The 21,772-nt window shown below is 37.2% G+C and overlaps 1 protein-coding gene across 1 annotated transcript; it reads left to right on the forward strand.

Annotated features, from left to right (window-relative positions):
• The first annotated feature begins 3,940 nt into the window (after nucleotides 1–3,940).
• LOC133520514 (cytochrome P450 4V2-like) lies at nucleotides 3,941–20,578 on the forward strand. Its single transcript, XM_061854984.1, has 8 exons — nucleotides 3,941–4,860; nucleotides 6,252–6,437; nucleotides 7,150–7,346; nucleotides 10,808–10,862; nucleotides 14,880–15,075; nucleotides 18,451–18,602; nucleotides 19,664–19,843; nucleotides 20,214–20,578. Exons 1-8 carry the CDS (start codon nucleotides 4,794–4,796, stop codon nucleotides 20,420–20,422), a joined length of 1,242 nt encoding a protein of 413 aa, XP_061710968.1. The 5' UTR covers nucleotides 3,941–4,793; the 3' UTR covers nucleotides 20,423–20,578.
• Nucleotides 20,579–21,772: the final 1,194 nt, after the last annotated feature.

Here is a 21,772-nt window from a genome sequence, read left to right on the forward strand (position 1 = left end):
TGTTATGCACGCTGTTTGAGCCATCATTTTTAAGGTTCCGTAGCCAAATGGCAAAAAACGGAACACTTATGGATTCGTCATGTCTGTCTGTCTGTCCGTCCGTATGTCACAGCCACTTTTTTCCGAAACTATAAGAACTGTACTGTTGAAACTTGGTAAGTAGATGTATTCTGTGAACCGCGTTAAGATTTTCACACAAAAATAGAAAAAAAAAATGAATTTTGGGGGTTCCCCATACTTAGAACTGAAACTCAATTTTTTCATCAAACCCATACGTGTGGGGTAAATATGGATAGGTCTTCAAAAATGATATTGAGGTTTCTAATATCATTTTTTTCCAAACTGAATAGTTTGCGCGAGAGACACTTCCAAAGTGGTAAAATGTGTCCCCCACCCCTGTAACTTCTAAAATAACAGAATGATAAAACTAAAAAAAAATATATGATGTACATTACCATGCAATCTTCAACCGAAAATTGGTTTGAACGAGGTCTAGTAAGTAGTTTTTTAATACGTCATAAATGGTACGGAACCCTTCATGGACGAGTCCGACTCGCACTTGGCCGCTTTTTTATTGATGTTACAGGCCAATGATGATGATGTCTTAACATGATGTAAGCGAATTGGTTGTTATACATATACTATAAGATTATTTCTGTGAAAACAAAGTTGAAACTAAACACTCCGGAGTTGCAGGCGGTTACGGAGACTGCTTACTATCAGGCGGGTCGTATGCTTGTTTTGCACCGACGTAGTATAAAAAAAACTAAGCTAGCGTTCGTTTCGTATCTAGTCTGTTTTTAAAATCTATCAATCCATTAAGATGTCTGGATGTCGAGAAACAGAAAAAAACGGCCAAGTGCGAGTCGGACTCGCCCATGAAGGGTTCCGTACCATTTATGACGTATTAAAGAAAACTCCTTACTAGATCTCGTTCAAACCAATTTTCGAATCTATAAGGGTTCCGTTTTTTGCCATTTGGCTACGGAACCCTGAAAAGATAACATAAACCTGACATAAATGTTTATACTCGTAACTCATTACTCGCCATTCTCCAGTCGGTAAATCAACGCTTTAAAATGTTTCACCTTACCGATTTACATAGTTAAGAGCAAAGGGGACGGCCGCTTCACCATACAAACGAAGTCCCCATTTTCCTCTCTGGATATTGACATTATGGAAAATATTATAACATAATTTGATGTATATTAACCGTAGCTATGCCCTACGTTTTAGTTTTTTAGATGTTTTGATTAAAATAAAAATTAGGAGCGAAAAACAGATTTCATACTTTTTAAATGCTCCTAACGCTTATAATAATATTAAAAAATCAAACGTATAAGGGCACAGCTGTGATTGATATACAATAAAATGTGACAAAATATTTTCAATAATGTTCATATCCTGAGAGGAAACTGAGGACTACGTTTGTATGACAGGCGATTTCACGCAGGTCCTCCATTTTCGTCTTAAGTAGTACCTGTTAGGTTCACGTATTTAAACAAAAGCGCGGTAAAATATAACTACAGTTGTGATTTTGTACCGAGTGCCGAGTTTATATTATTATAACAGCTAACTGGGTACACTAGAACAATGTTTTGGTCGCTAGTATTGGTTGCTGTGGTGGCGGGTGTAGTGTGCTACAGGTGGCAACGGCGAAGGCTCTATCAGATCCATAGAGAGCTTCCTATTAGTGCAAAGCCATACCCTATTCTTGGTCACACATATCTAATGAGCAATTGTGATGCTAGTAAGTATACTATCGTCATAGTATAAGTAAATCGTCTGTCCGCGGTTTAACTAAGAGACTGTTCGTGAAACCTGTAAGTTAGGGATCAAAGTAGCACTTTTTTGGTCTAGGACATTTTATGGCCAGTATAAAATATTGAGAGATTACAATTTCTTTTCAGTTACGTGCATGCCTCTTTTTAGGGTTCCGTAGTCAACTAGGAACCCTTATAGTTTCGCCATGTCCGTCTGTCTGTCTGTCTGTCTGTCTGCCCGAGGCTTTGCTCCGTGGTCGTTAGTGCTAGAAAGCTGAAATTTGGCATGGATATATAAATCAATAAAGCCGACAAAGTCGTACAATAAAATCTAAAAATTTAATTTTTTTTAGGGTACCTCCCCTACACGTAAAGTGGTGGTGAAATTTTTTTTTTCGCTTCAACCCTAAAGTGTGGGGTATCGTTGGAAAGGTCTTTCAAAACTAATAGGGGTTTTCAAGAAACATTTTTTGTAAAAGTGAATATATTCGGAGATAATCGGTCCGAATGAAAAAAAAGATGTGTCCCCCCCCCTCTAACTTTTGAACCATAGGTCTAAAAAATATGAAAAAAATCGTGGAAGTAGAGCTGAAGAAAGACATTAAATGAAAACTATAGCGGATATGATCAGTTTAGCTGTTTTTGAGTTATCGCAAAAAGTTTTCCCTTCATAGTAAAAAGACTTTAATTAGGTACTGATTATGCAAATTTGCCTATTTGTTTAACTCGGGTGAAAGGTACCGTTTCATCCCTTGGTTAACAATTTACTATACATTAAGCTCCAGTTTAGCTTATTGTGACGGAAGAGTAACTACGGAACCCTACACTGAGCGTGGCCCGACATGCTCTTGGCCGGTTTTTATTTTTGAAACAATAATTTCCTCATAGGTAGGAATAATTGTTCGGACAAAGGGGTAGGAACAGCGGCGGTGGAATTACGTATTAACATAGCTTAATTAGATGATTATGACCAAATAGAGCTTAAACAGAGAAGATTAAGACCAATTATATAGGTAGGTATTCCTGCAGCGGTATTGATATAGGTATACAGGACAAAAACGGACGGGTGAAAATACGGGACGCGATACTGAAATACCCCTATATATGGGACGCATGGCAATGGCAACCCTACTATAGGTGATGTGAAAAGCAGTATATTTCACATGGTATCAAATTCGATGTTATTGTGTTCCTCTGTACGAGACACAACCTACTATTATTAGATATAGGTACCATTAATGTTATTGTATATTATATCTACTTAATTACTTGTAATACAAAGGGAAAAATAAATTTTTAACTCGTGTCGTTATAAAACAGTGGCCTTCGCTCATGTCCTCTCGACACTCATTATTAGGAATAATGGTTGAATTCGTCGACTGTAATAGTTGTTGAGAATTCATATACCAAACTATAATTGCATACTTCTCATGTATGGGATTCCAACTCAAGTATATTATTTTAGATGGCTGATAGAAAAAAATATCGTATCAATAGTGATATAATCAAGCTTTTCAATCTCGTACCTTACTTAGGCAACTCAGCAAGCTTAATTGCCTAAACAGGGTACTTCACTGAAAAGCTCTCTTTCATATCACGATTGTATAAAATACTATTATAGTTGACTACAGCGTATCGAAATGAATATTATAGCTGAGTTCGAAACCCATACATGAAAAGTACGCAATTACCTATAGTTTGGAATACCTACATATCCAATGCAACCTGGATCATTGCTCATAGTTAGGTAGATCAGCACCGGCCTTATGATGCTTTTGTATACGAGACCTTTAAGTTTGACGGACATCCTCTGGTCGCAGGTTACAACAGTCGCCTATTACGATAATCGTAGTGTACTTAATGTATTGTATATTTCAGACAAGCAAGTTTGGTTCAAATCTCTCGGCCATTTGGCCATTCAACATGGCGGCGTTACGTCGGCTTGGATCGTAAACAAACTGTATATACGTAAGTTTTCAGTGTTACTAATTTATTTGCAACTGACATTTTTTAATACTTTGATGTGGAAATAAGAATACGTAAGTATCTGGCTCAAATACCATAATTAGGTTTATTTACGTCTTTACTGTAGACATGCCCAAAGTCTAGGGCTGTAAAGCTTAATTTTCTGATTTAACCCTGATCCGCATAACATGAAGCAGTAGGTACTTGTTTCCTACTAGCCTGTGGGATAAAATCATTAATAATGTGCACCGAAGCTATCATGAGGGACATGGAATATGCATTAGGTAATACAAACATGGTAATCAATAAGTTTGTTTACATTGCGTTTTTACATCAAAGTTACGAGTATTCACTTATTTCTTATTTGGCAAATAGTTACGAAGTACCTACCTATCAATGATTTCGTTATTTTACTGAATAAATCAAACGTTCGTCGCTAATAGACGTGTACAGTACACTAGTAATGTTTTCTCTTTGTATCTTATCGGTTTTCATGTAGCTTTGATATCCCTAATTTTTTGGAGTCATCAAGTCTGAATTAAATAAATTAAATTAAATTTAAACTTCCCAAATACCACGGTAATAGGCGCCTTTACCTTACCTTCCTGTATATTTCTTTATGGAAAATATTCTTACACTAATGTCGTACGTATACTATATTCGATTATTTTAGAAGGCATTGAAAATTATGGACGAGCAGGTGAATGACGTTAATTTCAGCTGAATGATGACGAGTAACAAGGTAAACGGCGACGGACTCAGGTTGGCGACTCCTCTCGATAACCTGTCAAAATTTTCATTGAAATTTGTACTTATTTGTCGATAACCTGCTTCTATTATCGATAACTTGCGGACCAATTATCTTATTATTAAGCGGAGCCAAACATGTGAAGTGATTCCATTTCTTTGCACGCGAGTGTAAGTACCTGACGATCCCCAACTAACAAGCGGTACCTACCTTACCTAGTAGGTAACCTAGAAAAAATGTGAACAAATATATACTTATTGTACTGTTCAACAGTTGTTGCGGACCCAGACACTTCCGAAGTCGTATTGAAGCACTCGATGGAGAAAGGCTACGTGACTCAATTCGTTCGCACGGTGATCGGAAACGGCAGTATATTTGCTGCAGGTAAATACTAGCTGTCAATAGCTAAAGCGCGCACACTGTCTATTTCTATTGGAGTAAATGAGATAGCACTGTCGCATGTTACTGGGCCTGGGCAAGGGAATATTAAGAAAAAATATTTAAATAAAAAAAAGTGGATTATTAGTGTAATATTTTACTCAACCACGGTTTAGATATAAATGTTTTGAAATTGTGATGTTAATTGCAGACCCATAAGTCAAAACAATAAAGACATAGAACCGTTTAATTAAGATTTTAAGACCAATCTTTGCAATTATTTTCTATCGAGCCGATTTCGTTCAATCGTGTATCGAGTACAACCACGGTCTTTGAAATATAATTAATATGAACAAATATTTTTCTTACTTGACTAAAACAAATAGTCTTTCTTAAAAAACTGTTTAAGTAACATCAATTTCAAGGACATTGGGTGTTGACAGCCTCTTAATATTGTACGGAAATGCGGCACGGCACACAGCCTTGTAAAAAATTAAAGACTGACTCAACAACAAGAATTTATCGCAGACTCCAGCCACGTAGGTATTCACCATACCTAATCAATTTTGTTTATAAACAGTGACCGTAAACGAAGTTTCTCAGAAAATATGTATGGTACTCATTACGAAACAAAAAAAGTAGGCGTATGTGACGTATGATATGATCAAGTATTTTAATACAATGTGTAATATTTATAACGGAATAGGTACTTACAATTTCCTGCTTATTATAATATTATTATTTATATGCAAAAGTTTAGCCTTATTTACTTATATTTCGTGTTTTGGATCATTATCCATTAAACACGAAATTCCATTGACAGTTGATTATTTATTTCTTAAAATGATAAGTAGGTATCCGTACATAACATTTTGAACGTTCCATCATCGCGTTGCCAACCGAACTGAGAAGAGGCCAGAAGTCCGCCAGTTTACTGTCGCGGTGCGAGTAATTCGAGTGCGCCGGGCTCTTTGTGGCAGTTCTGTATGATACATATTACTATTTGACGACCGGTCTGACCTAGTGGGTAGTGACCCTGCCTATGAAGCCGATGGTCCTGAGATCGAATCCCAGTAATGGCATGTATTTGTCTGGATACTGAGTATATTTTCTATGTATTTGAGTATTTGTATATTATATATATATAATATACAAATGAACAGTATATATATATATATATATATATATATCGTTGTCTGAGTACCCACAACACAAGCCTTCTTGAGCTTACCGTGGGACTTAGTCAATTTGTGTAAGAATGTCCATATAATAATGTTTATTTATTTATTCTGTGCAGTAACCTAGCAATGGTCTTGAGATGAAAAAAGAGGCCCCGTTAAATTCTAAGTGCTAAACTAAGTGTCTCACACTGAGTGCATGATATTTATTTCTTACAGTGGACATATGGCGGCCGCGAAGAAAAATTTTAGCCCCTATCTTTAGTATGAAGAATCTAAACCAATTTGTGAAAGTGTTCAATAGACAAAGTATGATCATGGCCGACATGCTGGAGCCGATGGCTGGAGGCGCAGGCTTCTCCGTGTGGAGACATTTTAACACTTACACATTCGATTCAGTTTGTGGTAAGTACAAGCCAAACGTCTATTACTGACGTGTATTATTAAACGTTTATTAGTGAGCTGTATTCACTACAGTGGCAGAATATAGAAAGCAAGGAATAACCTAGTAAATGTCACTTAGCGTTAAAAATAGGTGCTGACAGATCGCAGAGAGAAAGTCATGCAAATGCATAGATAGAGGATATCGGTATGGTCAGTTTCATCTGGCCAGTAATGGCAATATCCTACTTAGGTATAAAGGGTAACGTAAAATTTAAATATTTAGTTCCAATATTTAATACATAGCGGGACTATTAGGTCTCTCACAATTAGTAGTTATAGTACCTACCTAGTTACCGTTGGAGTACCTATATTTTTTAATTTACCTCGACGACCACAATTTTTAAACATCACTTTTAGTATCTACATATAAAAAAAAATTCCAATCATATATGCATTTTACATATCATGACAATACATGATTTTAATGGTATTACACTTAAGTTAAATCATTTGAAACAAAATTACTACTGGATCAAGTGAATCTATTTCAATGAATAAATTACGCTTAACATACCTATTCCCTGCCAATGTTTCATTAGCGCTACGCCCCCGAACCCGCTTTGTAGAGGAAAACAACTAACAACAGAGAACCTGCCGATTGGGTTCCCGGCACTCAATGTGTTAATAGATAAAAATCAACATTGTGATAAATCGTAATCATTTATGTTTTTAGAGACCACCCTGGGCATTGATTTAAACAGTCAAAAGAACCCAGAGCACAGCTTTCTCGTCGCCTTCGACTGGCTCTCGCAAGACGTGGCGAAGAGAATGACGTCTCCGTGGCTGCAACCGGACTTCGTCTATCAGCGGCTGCCGAAGTATGAGAAGTTTGTCTACCACAGACAAAATATACATAACTTTGTTGATGAGGTAGGTATTTAGTTATTTAAATTCTTCTTAGGTTACGTAGGTAAATGCGAATAATGCGATTGTATAAGGTCAACAGTTAAGGGCTAAGGAGAAAACCCCAACGCGATGACTTCCAAGCGCTTCCTTTTTAGGGTTCCGTAGCCAAATGGCAAAAAACGGAACCCTTATAGATTCGTCATGTCCGTCTGTCTGTCCGATTATGTCACAGCCACTTTTTTCCGAAAGTATAAGAGCTATACTGTTCAAACTTGTTAAGTAGATGTATTCTATGAACCGCAATAAGATGTTTACACAAAAATAGAAAAAATACAATAAATGTTGGGGGTTCCCCATACTTAGAACAAAAACTCATTAAATCTATATAGGTTATTAAAATATATATATAGGATAGGTCTTTAAAAATGATATTGAGGTTTCTAATATCATTTTTTTTCTAAACTGAATAGTTTGCGCGAGTGACACTTCCAAAGTGGTAAAATGTGTGTCCCCCCGTAACTTCTAAAATAACAGAATGAAAGATCTAAAAAAAAATATGATATACATTACCATGCAAACTTCCACCGAAAATTGGTTTGAACCAGATCTAGTAAGTATTTTTTTTTAATACGTCATAAATGGTACGGAACCCTTCATGGGCGAGTCCGACTCGCACTTGGCCGCTTTTTTAGTATCAAATCTTATTAGATATTTAGGTACTTTAGTCGAACGAGCGAGCGAAGTGAAGCGAAATCCGTAGATTAAACTTGGAACGGAACTAGGGGCTAAAAATTTAATGTTTTTAGCTTTTGTGCAAAAATTGTTACAAATTATTTAAGGTGCGTTTTAGACCAATGCTCGTGTTTTTTTTTTCTAAATAAATAAATAAATAGAATTATATTATTTCGGATAGAAAATCCATAGTTGTTAGTTACATTTACATTTAACTTATAAAATAGTGTTCTAAAAGAGGAAAATCTAGAAATCGGCTGTTGAATCGATGAAGTTACTAGAGAAAGGCCTTATGCTTGTTTATACAATTTTTGGCAACCGTATTGTCATATAAAAAAGCACAACGATTTTTGAAAAAACTGCCCGCTGAACCTACTGCACCTTAAGCCCCTTAAGGGGTAAGGAAAATCCCCCGAACCAACGATTACTTCCAAACGCTTTAATGTGCTTTAATGTTTGTTTGCCCGCAAACGGTTCGTTATTGTTATACTAAGGTAAACTGGTTTAAGAGGGAAGAATAGCTTTGCGATCCTAGCGAAATAACGGTATTTTTTCAATGAAATTCCATTTCGAGAAAAGACGTTTCTCACTAATTAAATCTTAACAAATTACTTTGAATTTGATGTCGATTGCTTTAGCATAATATATTCTAGATTTATAGGTTACGCTTAAAAAAATGGATTTGCAAATTATGAAGAAAAAAAAAACCTAGTTTTTTATTGTCACTAACATACTAAAAAATCAAGGAGGATGGATAATATTTAGAAGTGGGAAATCGTTTTCGCATTTTGTATTGACGGTCACGTCGTATACTTCCCTTTTAAGGGTCCCGAGTAAGCTCTGATCTCGATTCAAAGGTAGTTACCCTCTCATTTTAAAACGACTACTTAGCTAGATTGCTCTGAAACTTTGCACTTACAATAGAATAAGGTCTCTAGTCCTGTAATTAGTTTATGTAGCTTCGGATACAACAGTTTAAAAAATACAGCGAATTTGTTTTTGCTCTGTTTCGTTTGTTTTATAAACAGGAGCTATATAAACTAATTACAAGACTAGAAATACCTCATGTCATTGTATGTGCAAAGTTTCATTACAATCCAATACTCAGAGTATCGAAGACTTATATTCGTATAACCTGTAGTTTTAAAATGAGAACGAAACTCCGTTTGTATGGGAAGGTGAGATTCGGCCGAGCTTGCCGAGACTCTTAAGAAAAACAAGTAAGGTTACGGCCATATCCGAGTGCGGGAAATTCCGTACATATACACGAGCGCGTTATTCTAGAACAATACACTAGAGACAGATCAAGTTAAAGCTAGCCATACACACTAGGGTAGGCCTGCGCAGTTTTGCCTGTACTGCACAGTCCAATGCCACATACGCTAGGTTTATCTGTGCAGTTGGCAAAACTACGCAGGCGTACCCTAGTCAGTGTTAAAAGTGACGTTTTTGGTTGAAAGAGTGTCACTTTTGACTTTTACTTTTAAACCTGTTATTAAAATCAGAATACGCCTGAAAAGGAACAATAAAGGTCTTTGTCCTTCAGTACACCTACATAAAATAAGATCTTTTTCGAGGAAGTGTGATGAAATAGTTATTTACGATATAAATGCGGAAAGTAGGGAATTTACCACGAGCATATAATCACTAGATACATGTGCACGTGCATCGTACAACGTTTTACAGTATATAATTATGTTAACGGCACCCATCATGGGAAGAGAAAATTTGTAGTATTTATAATATTTCACCGAAATCTGTAAAATTTCTACTGCTTTGTGCTTTAAAAGTTGAATGTCCAACTCATCCTTTATGTTTTCTACGAGTATGTATTTAATGAAAGCTACTGCAATGGGTTTCAATATTATTAACCAATTAAAGCTATGTTTTTTTGCTCCAGTCATGGGATGTATGGCGCCATTAATTTTCAAACTAACAAATATCCATGAAACATTGAACTTAAGCAGCTCTTTGGCTCTTGTTTATGGTAAAATGTTTCCAGCGATTAAAAACTGATGGTAAATACTTGTTTTACAGGATTTGTCTATACCGTCCGATTACTGGTGCCTGTTCCATTATAGGGGAATGTACTATATGACCCTTTAAACTATTGACAGCGACATAAGGCTCGCACCGTCAATAAGTTATCAGGGAGTCTACCGCGAAAACCGAACTTCGCGGGGATCTTTCTCTTTTGCTCTTGCTTTAGTGAGAGCATTACGTTATTAGAGTGACAGAGAAAAACAATCGCAATTGACGAACTTCGATTTTCGCGGTTATAGCCCCGATATCTTGTAGAGCCAAGCTTCTATCTCTACTAGTCCTAACTTCACCTTAGTCACCAACTCTACACCTTAGTCAAAATATGCGGCTTGGTCGTTTCATCACTATAAGAACTATTGTATAATAAAAAATAATGAACAGTGAATACATTTTTCACCTTACGCCCATGTGACAGTAGCGAAACGGCCAACCCACATATTTTGACTAAGGTGCAGAGTTTGTGAAGTTAGGGCTTGTAGAGTTAGAAGCTTGGCTCTACAAGAAATCTGAATTTTTTGACAGCGCGAGACTTGTGGTTTCCTTTTGGCAACATTTAACATGAAAATGTTTTTGGTCCATTTATTCACAAGTTGTTACGATGCCCTAATGTAAGAATGTGTTATGTATTTATTTTAAATATTTTATAAAGATGTAATATAAGGATTTTTTTATACATACAAACATTTAACTCCTTCGGTGTTAATGTGCAGATAATACAAATGAAACGCAAAGAGCTTGATGCGATTCAGCGAGGAGAAAACAAAAGTACGTATCAATGGATAATAAATGTAGAAGTCTGCAACTGAATAACAAATAACTACGGCCGGATGGATACGCGGGCGGCAACCCCGTTTCTCGCCGAGATTTGTATAGTGCTTTTCTCAAACTTGCAATGAAATAATAATAAAAATAGGATGACGATTCAGATGATTGTTTCATGTCCTAATGTGATAGGTAATTCAGTGCGTGGGGTATTAAGGGAGAAAAAAATGTGATTATTTTGGCGCTACGACACACGACGCCATTACGCTTTTTTTTCTTTTTTGGGTTTTTTCCATTATTACTTTGAGGGTCATCAAGATGGGAACGAAAATATGATTATTTTAGCGCTACGACGCACGGTTTAGGAGATACCGCCCTACAAAGATTTTTGCATGACTGAAAAAAAAACTTTATAGGGCTGTGTGCTGTATCTCTTAAACTGTGCGTCGTAGCGCAAAAATAATCTGTTTCGTTCCCCTTCAGGAAACCCTGAAATAATAATAAATAAACACAAAAAAAAAGAAAAAAAAGCATAATGGCAGAATTTTGCTTAGAGGTTTTTTATGGTTGCATGCCAAGACATGCCACAATTTGACATTTAAAAACAACAGAAGGTTGGTTGTCTTACAGGCCTAGGTATGCTGTGTAAGGCTCTATGAAATTCCTTTACATATCATCATCTTATCGCATCTGATATGTAGTATTTCCGGACCTAATTTGAAGTAAGTCATGTCAACATTTCATTGCAAGTTTGAGAAAAAGTCACTTAAACATGTGATAAGCACGAATATTTATTTTGTTTCTGAGTCATAGGTGTTTTCTATATAATATTTAAGTGTTTATAAATATTTATACAATGTGTTTGTGCACGTATAGTGGAGCCGTTAACCACATATAGTACGATGAATTTTATCGACAAATCACTCCCCATACCTATGTATTTTCTCAACCATTTAAAAATACACCCCTTGAATGTTTTATGGCGACGTACCATTATCTGTCCATTTACCTATCGCAAATTTAAAAAATAATAATCATTCGATAGTTTATAGTATTTTATGCAACAGTTGTATAAGAAGGGTCAAAAAAGGCGAGTGGCGTGAGTTACAATGTGAGCCGGAGCCGAAGGCGTAGGCGAACATTGTAAAGGAATACGCCACGAGAATTTTTTGACCTACTTATACAACGTTGCATACAATATTTTTCCTACGAGTCAACAAAAATAAATCTTAATTTAGGTAAACAAATTACAGCAAAAGTATATAGCCAAGACGCGCGAGCATACCTTGTTACGCGCCCGGCCCGCCCCGGGCCGCGGCCGGCCGGTCGGCGACACCTCCTCGTAACTCATGAAGCCCTGGTACTTGCTACTTGCTAAATTAATTTTTTGGACAGTTTTTTCTCAATTTTGGCCACCGTAGCCTACGGAGACTAACAAGCAACGTTAAGCGGTCTTCGTAGTCTATGAGTGTTGCTATGTTACGGGTGTCACATGCGTGTTTCTGACTTATGAAGTAATTATTTTTACTATGCAACCAAATGAATATTTTGTAAGTTGGCAGCAATGCACTTAGTTTAAAACTGTATTTGTTTTGGTTTTGTTAGGTTGGTAGCCATTAATCGCAGTAACGTTATAGCTTATAAAAGCACAAGAGCTTTTATGAGGAATAGACAATATAGACTTTTCTTGAAATCTTTTATGTATGTTCTTATATTCGTGTTAATGAATGCATAAATGACAGATAACAGTAGAGGAGTAGGAAAAATTATAAATTAGGGCATAAGTTTTAAGTATAAATGTTTCTGAGAATTTTCCACAATTACTCAAGCATTAATAACAAAGATAAAAATTGTCTTCAAAAAGTTTTTTTTTTTCGAAAACGCGGTCGGTGACCTGTCCTTTTTATTATTGATAAATGATAGTGCAGGTTATCAGGTATAAGTTGACATTAAAATAATAGCCCTAATTAAAACATTTCACGAGAAGTTCTTGTTTGGACTCGAGGGGTGATTAGTCGATAAAATTATACGTACTATACGTGGACAAACACATTGTATATTATATTTATCATTGTCTAAGTACCCACAACACAAGCCTTATTGAACTTACTGTGGGACTTAGTCAATTTGTGTAATAATTTCGTATAATATTAATTATTTATTTATATCCATTCGTAATTATTTCGCATCAGGTTTAGAACTTTGAATGTTACTTATGTTTTGTTTATTTTCTTGTTTTTAGGGTTCCGTAGTCAACTAGGAACCCTTATAGTTTCGCCATGTCCATCTGTCTGTCTGTCTGTCCGAGGCTTTGCTCCGTGGTCGTTAGTGCTAGAAAGCTGAAATTTGGCATGGATATATAAATCAATAAAGCCGACCAAGTCGTACAATAAAATCTAAAAATTTAATTTTTTTTAGGGTACCTCCCCTACACGTAAATTGGGGGTGAATTTTTTTTCTGGTTCAACCCTACAGTGTGGGGTATCGTTGGAAAGGTCTTTCAAAACTAATAGGGGTCTTCAACAAACATTTTTTGATTAAGTGAATATATTCGGAGATAATCGCTCCGAAAGAAAAAAAAAATGTGTCCCCCCCTTCTAACTTTTGAAATATAGGTCCAAAATATATGAAAAAAATCGTGGAAGTAGAGCTATATTTCTTAAGATTAAATGAAAACTATAGCGGACATGATCAGTTTAGCTGTTTTTGAGTTATCGCAAAAAGTTTCCCCTTCATAGTAAAAAGACTTACTTTAATTAGGTACTGATTATGCAAATTTGCCTATTTGTTTAACTCGGGTGTAAGGTACCGTTTCATGTCTTGGTTAACAATTTACTATACTTTAAGCTCCATTTTAGCTTATTGTGACGGAAGAGTAACCACGGAACCTTACACTGAGCGTGGCCCGACATGCTCTTGGCCGGTTTTTTAAAATCATTTTACAATAAAATAACAATTAAAAATTACTCCATAAAATTTACACAAGCAAACCGCTCCCCGCCGTCCCCGGTGCGAAGGTGCCCATGCTCGCATCATTTTAACACTGGATTACCATGGACAGCCTTTGCACCATACCATCAGGAACAACTCGGAGCGAGGGCCCTCTCCATCATAGCGGGGCAGAAGTCCGTTAGTCCGTTAATCGTTAATTAACTAATTTAAGTTTTCGAGTAACGGATTACCTTTTAAGTTAACTTTAAAAACCTCTAACGGACTTGTTAACTTCTGTTAACTTTCCTTAAGTCCGTTAATCGTTAATACCTAAGTACCTAGGCCGCGCTGCCGCGCCGCGCCAATCACGTTCCGGCTAGTTTGCGTTAGGTTAGGTCAAAGGTGGAAATAAGCGTCAATTCGCTATAATAAATAATAAACCAGACTACAACTAATACCACTAAACTAATAAACCAGATTGATAGTCCATAAATGAAAAATTGTATGCCTTACGGAAAAACATAGTGATGCAATGGTGATGTATATGGGACCTGAGGGCCTACCGCGAACCACGTTCGACGTGTTGCCTCTCTGTCGCACTTGTAAATTCGTACGTAACCGTAATAGGGAGGTAACACATCGAACGTGGTTCGCGGTAGGCCCTCTGTACCGATGTATATATATATATGCTTATATGTTGGACAAATAATTGCTTTTGACGTTTGACGATATAAAATATTACCTAAATAAATAATTATTATAGGACACAACTTGACTAAATCCCACAGTAAGCTTAATAAAGCTTTTGATGAGGGTACTTAAACAACGATATATACATATATATAAATACTTAATACATAGAAAACACCCATGACTCAGGAACAAATATCCGTGCTCAACACGAAAGAAGATGCCTAACACCTTCCCTGTTTCAATCGGTTTATTTGCTATGTATTCTTTATAAATAAATATAAAAAAAAACACACACACGAATAAATAAATGCCTTTACCAAGATTTGAACCTGGGACCATCGGCTTCATAGGCAGGGTGCAAGTACAATCTACATAATATTGTCTGTGTTTTTATAGTAATCAGCGCAAGAACTTTCTTAGACATGATGATAGAGTCATCCGGTAACCTCGACCAGACATATTCCGACCTGGAGCTGCGTGAGGAGCTGATGGTGATCGTGATGGCCGGCACCGACACCTCCGCCGTGGGCGCCTCCTTCGCCGCCGCCATGCTATCTCGGCATCACCAGGTCCAGGAGAAACTACACCAAGAGTAAGAACGTAAAATAAAAGCTTAGTGCGAAAAATAGAATAGTACATATTTTTCCTACTCCTGTACTGTTATCTGTCATTTATACATTCATTAACACGAATATAAGAACATACATAAAAGGTTGCAAGAAAAGTCTGTATTGTCTATTCCTCATAACAGCACTTGTGCTTTAAAATCGCTATAACGTTACTGCGATTAATGGCTACCAACCTAACAAAATCAAAACTAATACAGTTTCAAACTAAGTGCATTTTTGCCAACTTACAAAATATTCATTTGGTTGCATAATAGAAACAATTGCTTCATAACTCATAAACTCATAAACACGCACAGATAGAAGCTTGCAATGCTATAACAAGACGACAAGTGAAACACGAAAATATACTAATACTATCAGACAGTAAATCAGTACTACAAGCGCTATGCAGCGACAAACTTAATTCAGAACTCATACTCGAATGTCATCGAAGCCTCACGGAAGTGAGCAAAGAAGGCAACAAAGTAACAATTCAATGGATAAAGGGACATAGTGGATCAAGAGGAAACGATGCTGCGGACGAACTGGCCAGGAAAGGCTCAGAAACGCCGGCATATGGACCCGAGCCCATCATACCCCTACCAATATCCTATATACACAACCAGCTAGACCTACATCACAGACAACGGCACAATAAATACTGGAAGGAAATGGACACATGCAGGCAGACCAAGGATTTTCTACCGGAACTGAACCACAAACTCACCAAAATACTACTGAAAACACCTAGACATCAACTACGTAAAATAGTAGGATTAATTACAGGACATAACATACTTAACAAACACCTACACAATATGGGTAAAACAGACAGCCCCATGTGCAGAGCGTGCATGAAAGAAGAAGAAACAACAAAACATATTCTCCTAGACTGCAAACAGGTAGAAGTATACAGGAACAAATACCTAGGGACTCCGTGCACACTAGGAGAGGCAATTAGCAACCTGAAAACTTTGCTAGGCTTCGTGGAGGAGGTGGGGTGGTTAGAGTAGCGCTACCTCGTTTCACGCAAAATAGGCACAATGGTTGTCGATTTACGGAAAATGCCCAGAAGCACTAACTAACTAAACACGCATGTGACAGCCGTAATATTACGGGTGTCACATGCGTGTTTATAAGTTCATGCTATATAGCAACACCCATAGACTACGAAGACCGCTTAGCATTGCTTGTTAGTCTACTGGGGCCAAAATCGAGAAAAAAATTGTCCAAAAATGTAATTTAGCAAAGGACAAGTACCAGGGCCTCATGAGTTACGAGAAGGTGTCGCTGATCAGCCGGGCCGCGGCGGGCCGGGCGCGTAACAAGGTATGCTCGCGTATGTGAGCTATATATTTTTGATGACTCGTAGGAAAAGTATTGTATGCAACGTTGTATAAGTAGGTCAAAAAATGCTCGTGGCGTATTCCTTTACAATGTTCGCCTACGCCTTCGACTCCGGCTCACATTGTAACTCACGCCACTCGCCTTTTTTGACCCTTCTTATACAACTGTTGCATATTAGTACATTACGATACAAGTGCGAAAAATAGGAAATTCGAAACGAGTGGCGATAAATTAAAACTCGACCGAAGGGAGTGTTTTAAATCGACACGAGTTGCGAATTACCTATTCGCACATGTATCGTACAACGTTTTACAGTACATATGGCCCTTTTAATATTCGACATAGTAACGTAATATGCTAATTTTCACACTAGTGCGGTAAAGTAACACCATATGTACTGTAAAATACTATTATGCAACAGTTGTATAAGAAGGGTCAAAAAAGGCGAGTGTCCTGAGTTACAATGTGAGCCGGAGCCGAAGGCGGAGGCGAATATTGTAAAGGAATACGCCACGAGCATTTTTAACCTACTTATACAACGTTGCATGCAATACTTTTCCTACGAGTCAACAAAAATAATACTTTAAACTAGTGTAGGATCATATAGGTAAACAAAAGTATACAGCTAAGATACGCGAGGCGAGCATACATTCTTACGCGCCCGGCCCGCCCCGGCCCGGCTGGTCAGCGACACCTTCTCGTAAGTCATGAGGCTCTGGTACTTGTTCTTTGCTAAATTAAATTTTGGACTGTTTTTTTCTCGATTTTGGCCCCAGTAGCCTATGGAGACTAACATGCGACGCTAAGCGGTCTTCGTTGTCTATGGGTATTGTTATATTACGGGTGTCACTTGACTTGACTTATGAAGCAATTGTTTCTACTATGCAACCAAATTAATATTTTGTAAGTTGGCAGCCATGCACTTAGTTTGAAACTGTATTGAATTTGATTTTGTTAGGTTGGTAGCCATTAGTTACAGAATCGTTATAGCGCTTTTAAAGCACAAGTGCTGTTATGAGGAATAGACAATATAGACTTTTCTTCAAACCTTTATGTAATATGTAGGTTCTTATATTCATGTTCATGAATGTGTAAATGATAGATAACAGTAGAGGAGTATAGGAAAAATAAATTAAAACACGACCGAAGAGAGTTAAATCAACACGAGTTGCGAACATTAGCTATTCGCACATGTATTATCGTACAACGTTTTACAGTACATATGACCATTTAAATTTTCGTCATAGTTACATTATATGCTACCTAATTATCGCACTAGTGGTACCTAATTAGCGCAGTTCGATTTGCATACTATTTTGTCTATAGATTACAGGAAAACCTATAAAGACAAGGTATCAAAGGATTGTTTCATTCATGTGACACTCACACCGCTTCGCTTTGCGTTCGAGATTGCTCGCCTACGTAAGACGCTGCGTAAAATCGGTTCGTCGCTGGAAGTGATAAGCTTTGTGTTTGACATGTTTATTATCTGCAAGGAGCCAAAACTAAAAAAAAGGGTATTTTTACAAGAGCGAGGAGCAAAAAGTGATATACTGATATAAGTTGACTACGTCGTCAAAGAGAACACAGGCAGCGTGCAGCATCGAGTTTTAAGTCTGAGGTCTTCACAGATAGATACGAGATCAGGTCGATAAAGACAAAATTGTGAATTAATGACAAGCCGATTTCGCGCAGACACATGTTATACCCACTTATCGAGTTTGAGTCATTCATCGTTCAGACTGCTCTCTGCTCTGCGCTACGCAACATTACACTAAATTAGATCGTTATCAACTTATCACAATCAAAATTATAAAACCTTTGAAAAAACTAATAGGTATTTAAACGACTATTTTACCTATTTGGCCATGATGCTTTTTCTTCCATTCCAGTTGGGCCATAAAATGCATATATGCTCCTAAATATAATATGAAGGGGGAATACGATTTCCGCTTCATAATTTACAAAATTAAATGACTAGACTACTACAATTCCATAACTTTATTCACCAGGTTAGATATGATATTCGGCGACTCGAACCGTGATTTGACCGTGGAGGATTTGCGAAAGCTGAAATACATGGAGGCGGTCATCAAGGAAACTTTACGGCTGTACCCTCCGGTGCCCGTCACGGCGAGAGAAGTCACCAATGACGTGACATTACGTAAGCTTTCGTCTTTCTGACCGAATCTTTCAGCCATCATTTTGCATTTTTTACAAGCTTTTACTTAACTCGCGCCATGTACGGTCAACTAATTTGATTCCTAGGCCACTATAGAACCATGTCATAATGACTTCTACGACAGTGCTTATTGAGTGATGAATGTCATGTATAGAGTAGTTAAAGCGACAAGGTTCTATAGTGGCCTAGGATTCAAATTGGTTGACTGCACCTACACATGTATGTATTTATGTTTGGGTCAAACCTGCAAGCTAAATTTGACCCGCTTCCCATTATTCGCTTGCGCTGAAACATCACATACATACATATGTAAGTAGGGTGGCAATGCAATATTATGGCACTATCGAGCTGATCTGATGGTGGACCCAAGATGCCCATAGGAATTCTGTAATAAAACAATACTTCTTAATTGTGTTTGGGTTTGTTAAAACTGCCTCGGTGTATTAGTGGCCTGTTGAGAGAAAAGTACAGTCAACGATGAAAGGTTGTATCATAAATGTTTTTATGACAAAAAAACTGTTTTATATATATGTGGCACGACCGATATTTGAACCCACGATTTTAGATCACCACACAAACGAAAGTTTAAGATTTAATAAGATAATATCTTGTAGGCTATACTTATATAATTAGGGTAATAATATGACAACATTGGGACGAAGGTAAAACAGAAACCAATCATAGATGCAGAGTCTAGATTAAATACGAAAATTACCCAATAGATTCATTTGACACGTCATAAGACTATTCAATTAATTTAACAGTACTTCAAAAATATCGCTGTACAGCCCCGTAGATTACCTACGTTATGCGATAACTCTTGCAAAAATTAACGTTTAACAATTCAAGTACAAATATAGTTCGAACGTGGCTCAAAAACGTGGATTTGTTATTTCCAAGGTCTAGTACGGGTTCCGGCAACGTTGTATTCCCATTAGATTCCATCGGGCACAGATAGGAATAGTTGTTTTCATATAAATCATCCCATCCGTCCCCAGCACACAGCAGAGAATAACTAATTTGCCTTTTTAACGAATTCGCAGCTTCCGGCACAACCTTGGTGGACGGGGTGACTGTGATACTGAACATCTGGGCGACGCATCGCAACCCTACCTTCTGGGGAGCTGATGCGGAGCAGTTCAGCCCAGAGCGCTTCCTGGAGGGGCCGCTCAAGCACCCGGCGCAGTTCCAGCCCTTCTCGCTGTCCATGAGAAACTGCCTTGGTTAGTTTTTGACTGCATTAGCATATTAGCTGGTAGGCATCCACTACTGGACCTGTTGACCTGTATGGTCTATGGTGGTCGATATGGCGTGAGAAACTTATGGTCAAAGCTCATCTCATAAAACATAAGCCTATGGTAGTGATCTGCTTTCATCCAACGGGGTAACTAACATGAACTCATGTTCACCACACAAGTAGATTTCTGCTCGACCAGGCAGCAATCACAATAGTTATAATATTCAATTTGGTCAAGCTTTAGATCAAATTGACTGTAGGTAGGTATGTAAGCAGAATTCTATTGTGTATACTCAGAGTAGTGTAAATTAAATTCGGTTATTATATGTATATTTATTTCAGTGCTTTGTTTCTAGGATACAACTACGCCATGATGTCGATGAAGACCATGATGGCCAACATGCTGCGCCGTTACAGGATATTACCGCCTGCCCACATGGACGAGCACAAGCTCAAGGAACCCTTGAGAGTCTCATTCGATATCATGATGAGGGACATGGATAATTATGAAATAAGGCTAGAGGGTAGGACAAAAATAAGATCTGCAAGGGAATACGAAATTTAAATTGATTCAATGAGCAGAAAAATCCGGGGTATATTCTGCTAAGTATTGCTGCTCAAAATGGAAAACAATTATATTGTAGGGTCTGCGATTTTTCAGAAAAGCAAAATGTCTGTATTTTACACGGCTAATAAAGTAACCCATAATAATTTTTGACAATTGATTGCTTTGTTACCTATGTGCCTTGCAATTGCCGTCGCCGCGCCGCTCCTGTCAGGTAAAATAATAAATAAATATTATAGGGCTTGTGTTGACGGTACCAGAAGAAGATCGAAATAGATAATATATAGTTATATAAATAGAAAACATCCATTACCTACTGGAAAACAAACTGTGGCCTAGGGTGGAGCGAAATTTTTTTTTCGAAATGGGGCCATATGCGAAAAGATGCTCCATAATAAACTAAATAAAAAATATTATGGACACTTTTTCATATTTTTGTGTTTCGTACTGCCGCAAGGACATGAGTTTAAAAAAAATAGCTTAGACGTGTCTATATCATAATTTTATTACAATATTAGCGCATAAGATTAAAATAAGCTACATAAATTATATAATAATAGTGTCGGAACCTAAATATCTCCGTCTAACATGACAATTTTTCCGGTATTTCACGCAAATTTGTACTTTTTTTAGTGTTAAAAACAGGCATTATTTTGCGTGATTCCCGCCGTGTTTTAATGAAACCATCTCTCCTCTCTGAACTACATACTGCAGATGCAGCTTCACCACATATTATACTAGTAGTCGATGAGGGAGACAGGTGAAAGAAAGATTATTGTTGATTTTGGATTTCATACAATAAAATTAAAAAGACTGGTAAAATACCCGCAATAGGGTATTCGACTATATTTAAAATAACTTATTTCACACCATGCATGAATTAATATTAAAAAACGGCCAAGAGCATGTCGGGCCACGCTCAGTGTAGGGTTCCGTAGTTACTCTTCCGTCACAATAAGCTAAACTGGAGCTTAAAGTATGGTAGATTGTTAAACAAGAGATGAACTGTGGGTGTACTTAACTTAACTGCCTTTTTACTATGAAGGGGAAACTTTTTGCGATAACTCAAAAACAGCTAAACTGATCATATCTGCTATAGTTTTCATTTAATGTCTTTCTTAAGCTGTACTTCCAAGATTTTTTTCATATTTTTGGACATAATTATGGTTCAAAAGTTAGAGGGGGGGGGGGACACATTTTTTTTTCTTTCGGAGCAATTATCTCCGAATATATTCACTTTATCAAGAAATGTTTGTTGAAGACCCCTATTAGTTTTGAAAGACCTTTCCAACGATATCCCACACTGTAGGGTTGAAGCAAAAAAAAATGTTCACCCCCACTTTAAGTGTA

This window comes from Cydia pomonella, chromosome 8 (genome assembly GCF_033807575.1).
Source record: "Cydia pomonella isolate Wapato2018A chromosome 8, ilCydPomo1, whole genome shotgun sequence".
Lineage (NCBI taxonomy): Eukaryota > Metazoa > Arthropoda > Insecta > Lepidoptera > Tortricidae > Cydia > Cydia pomonella.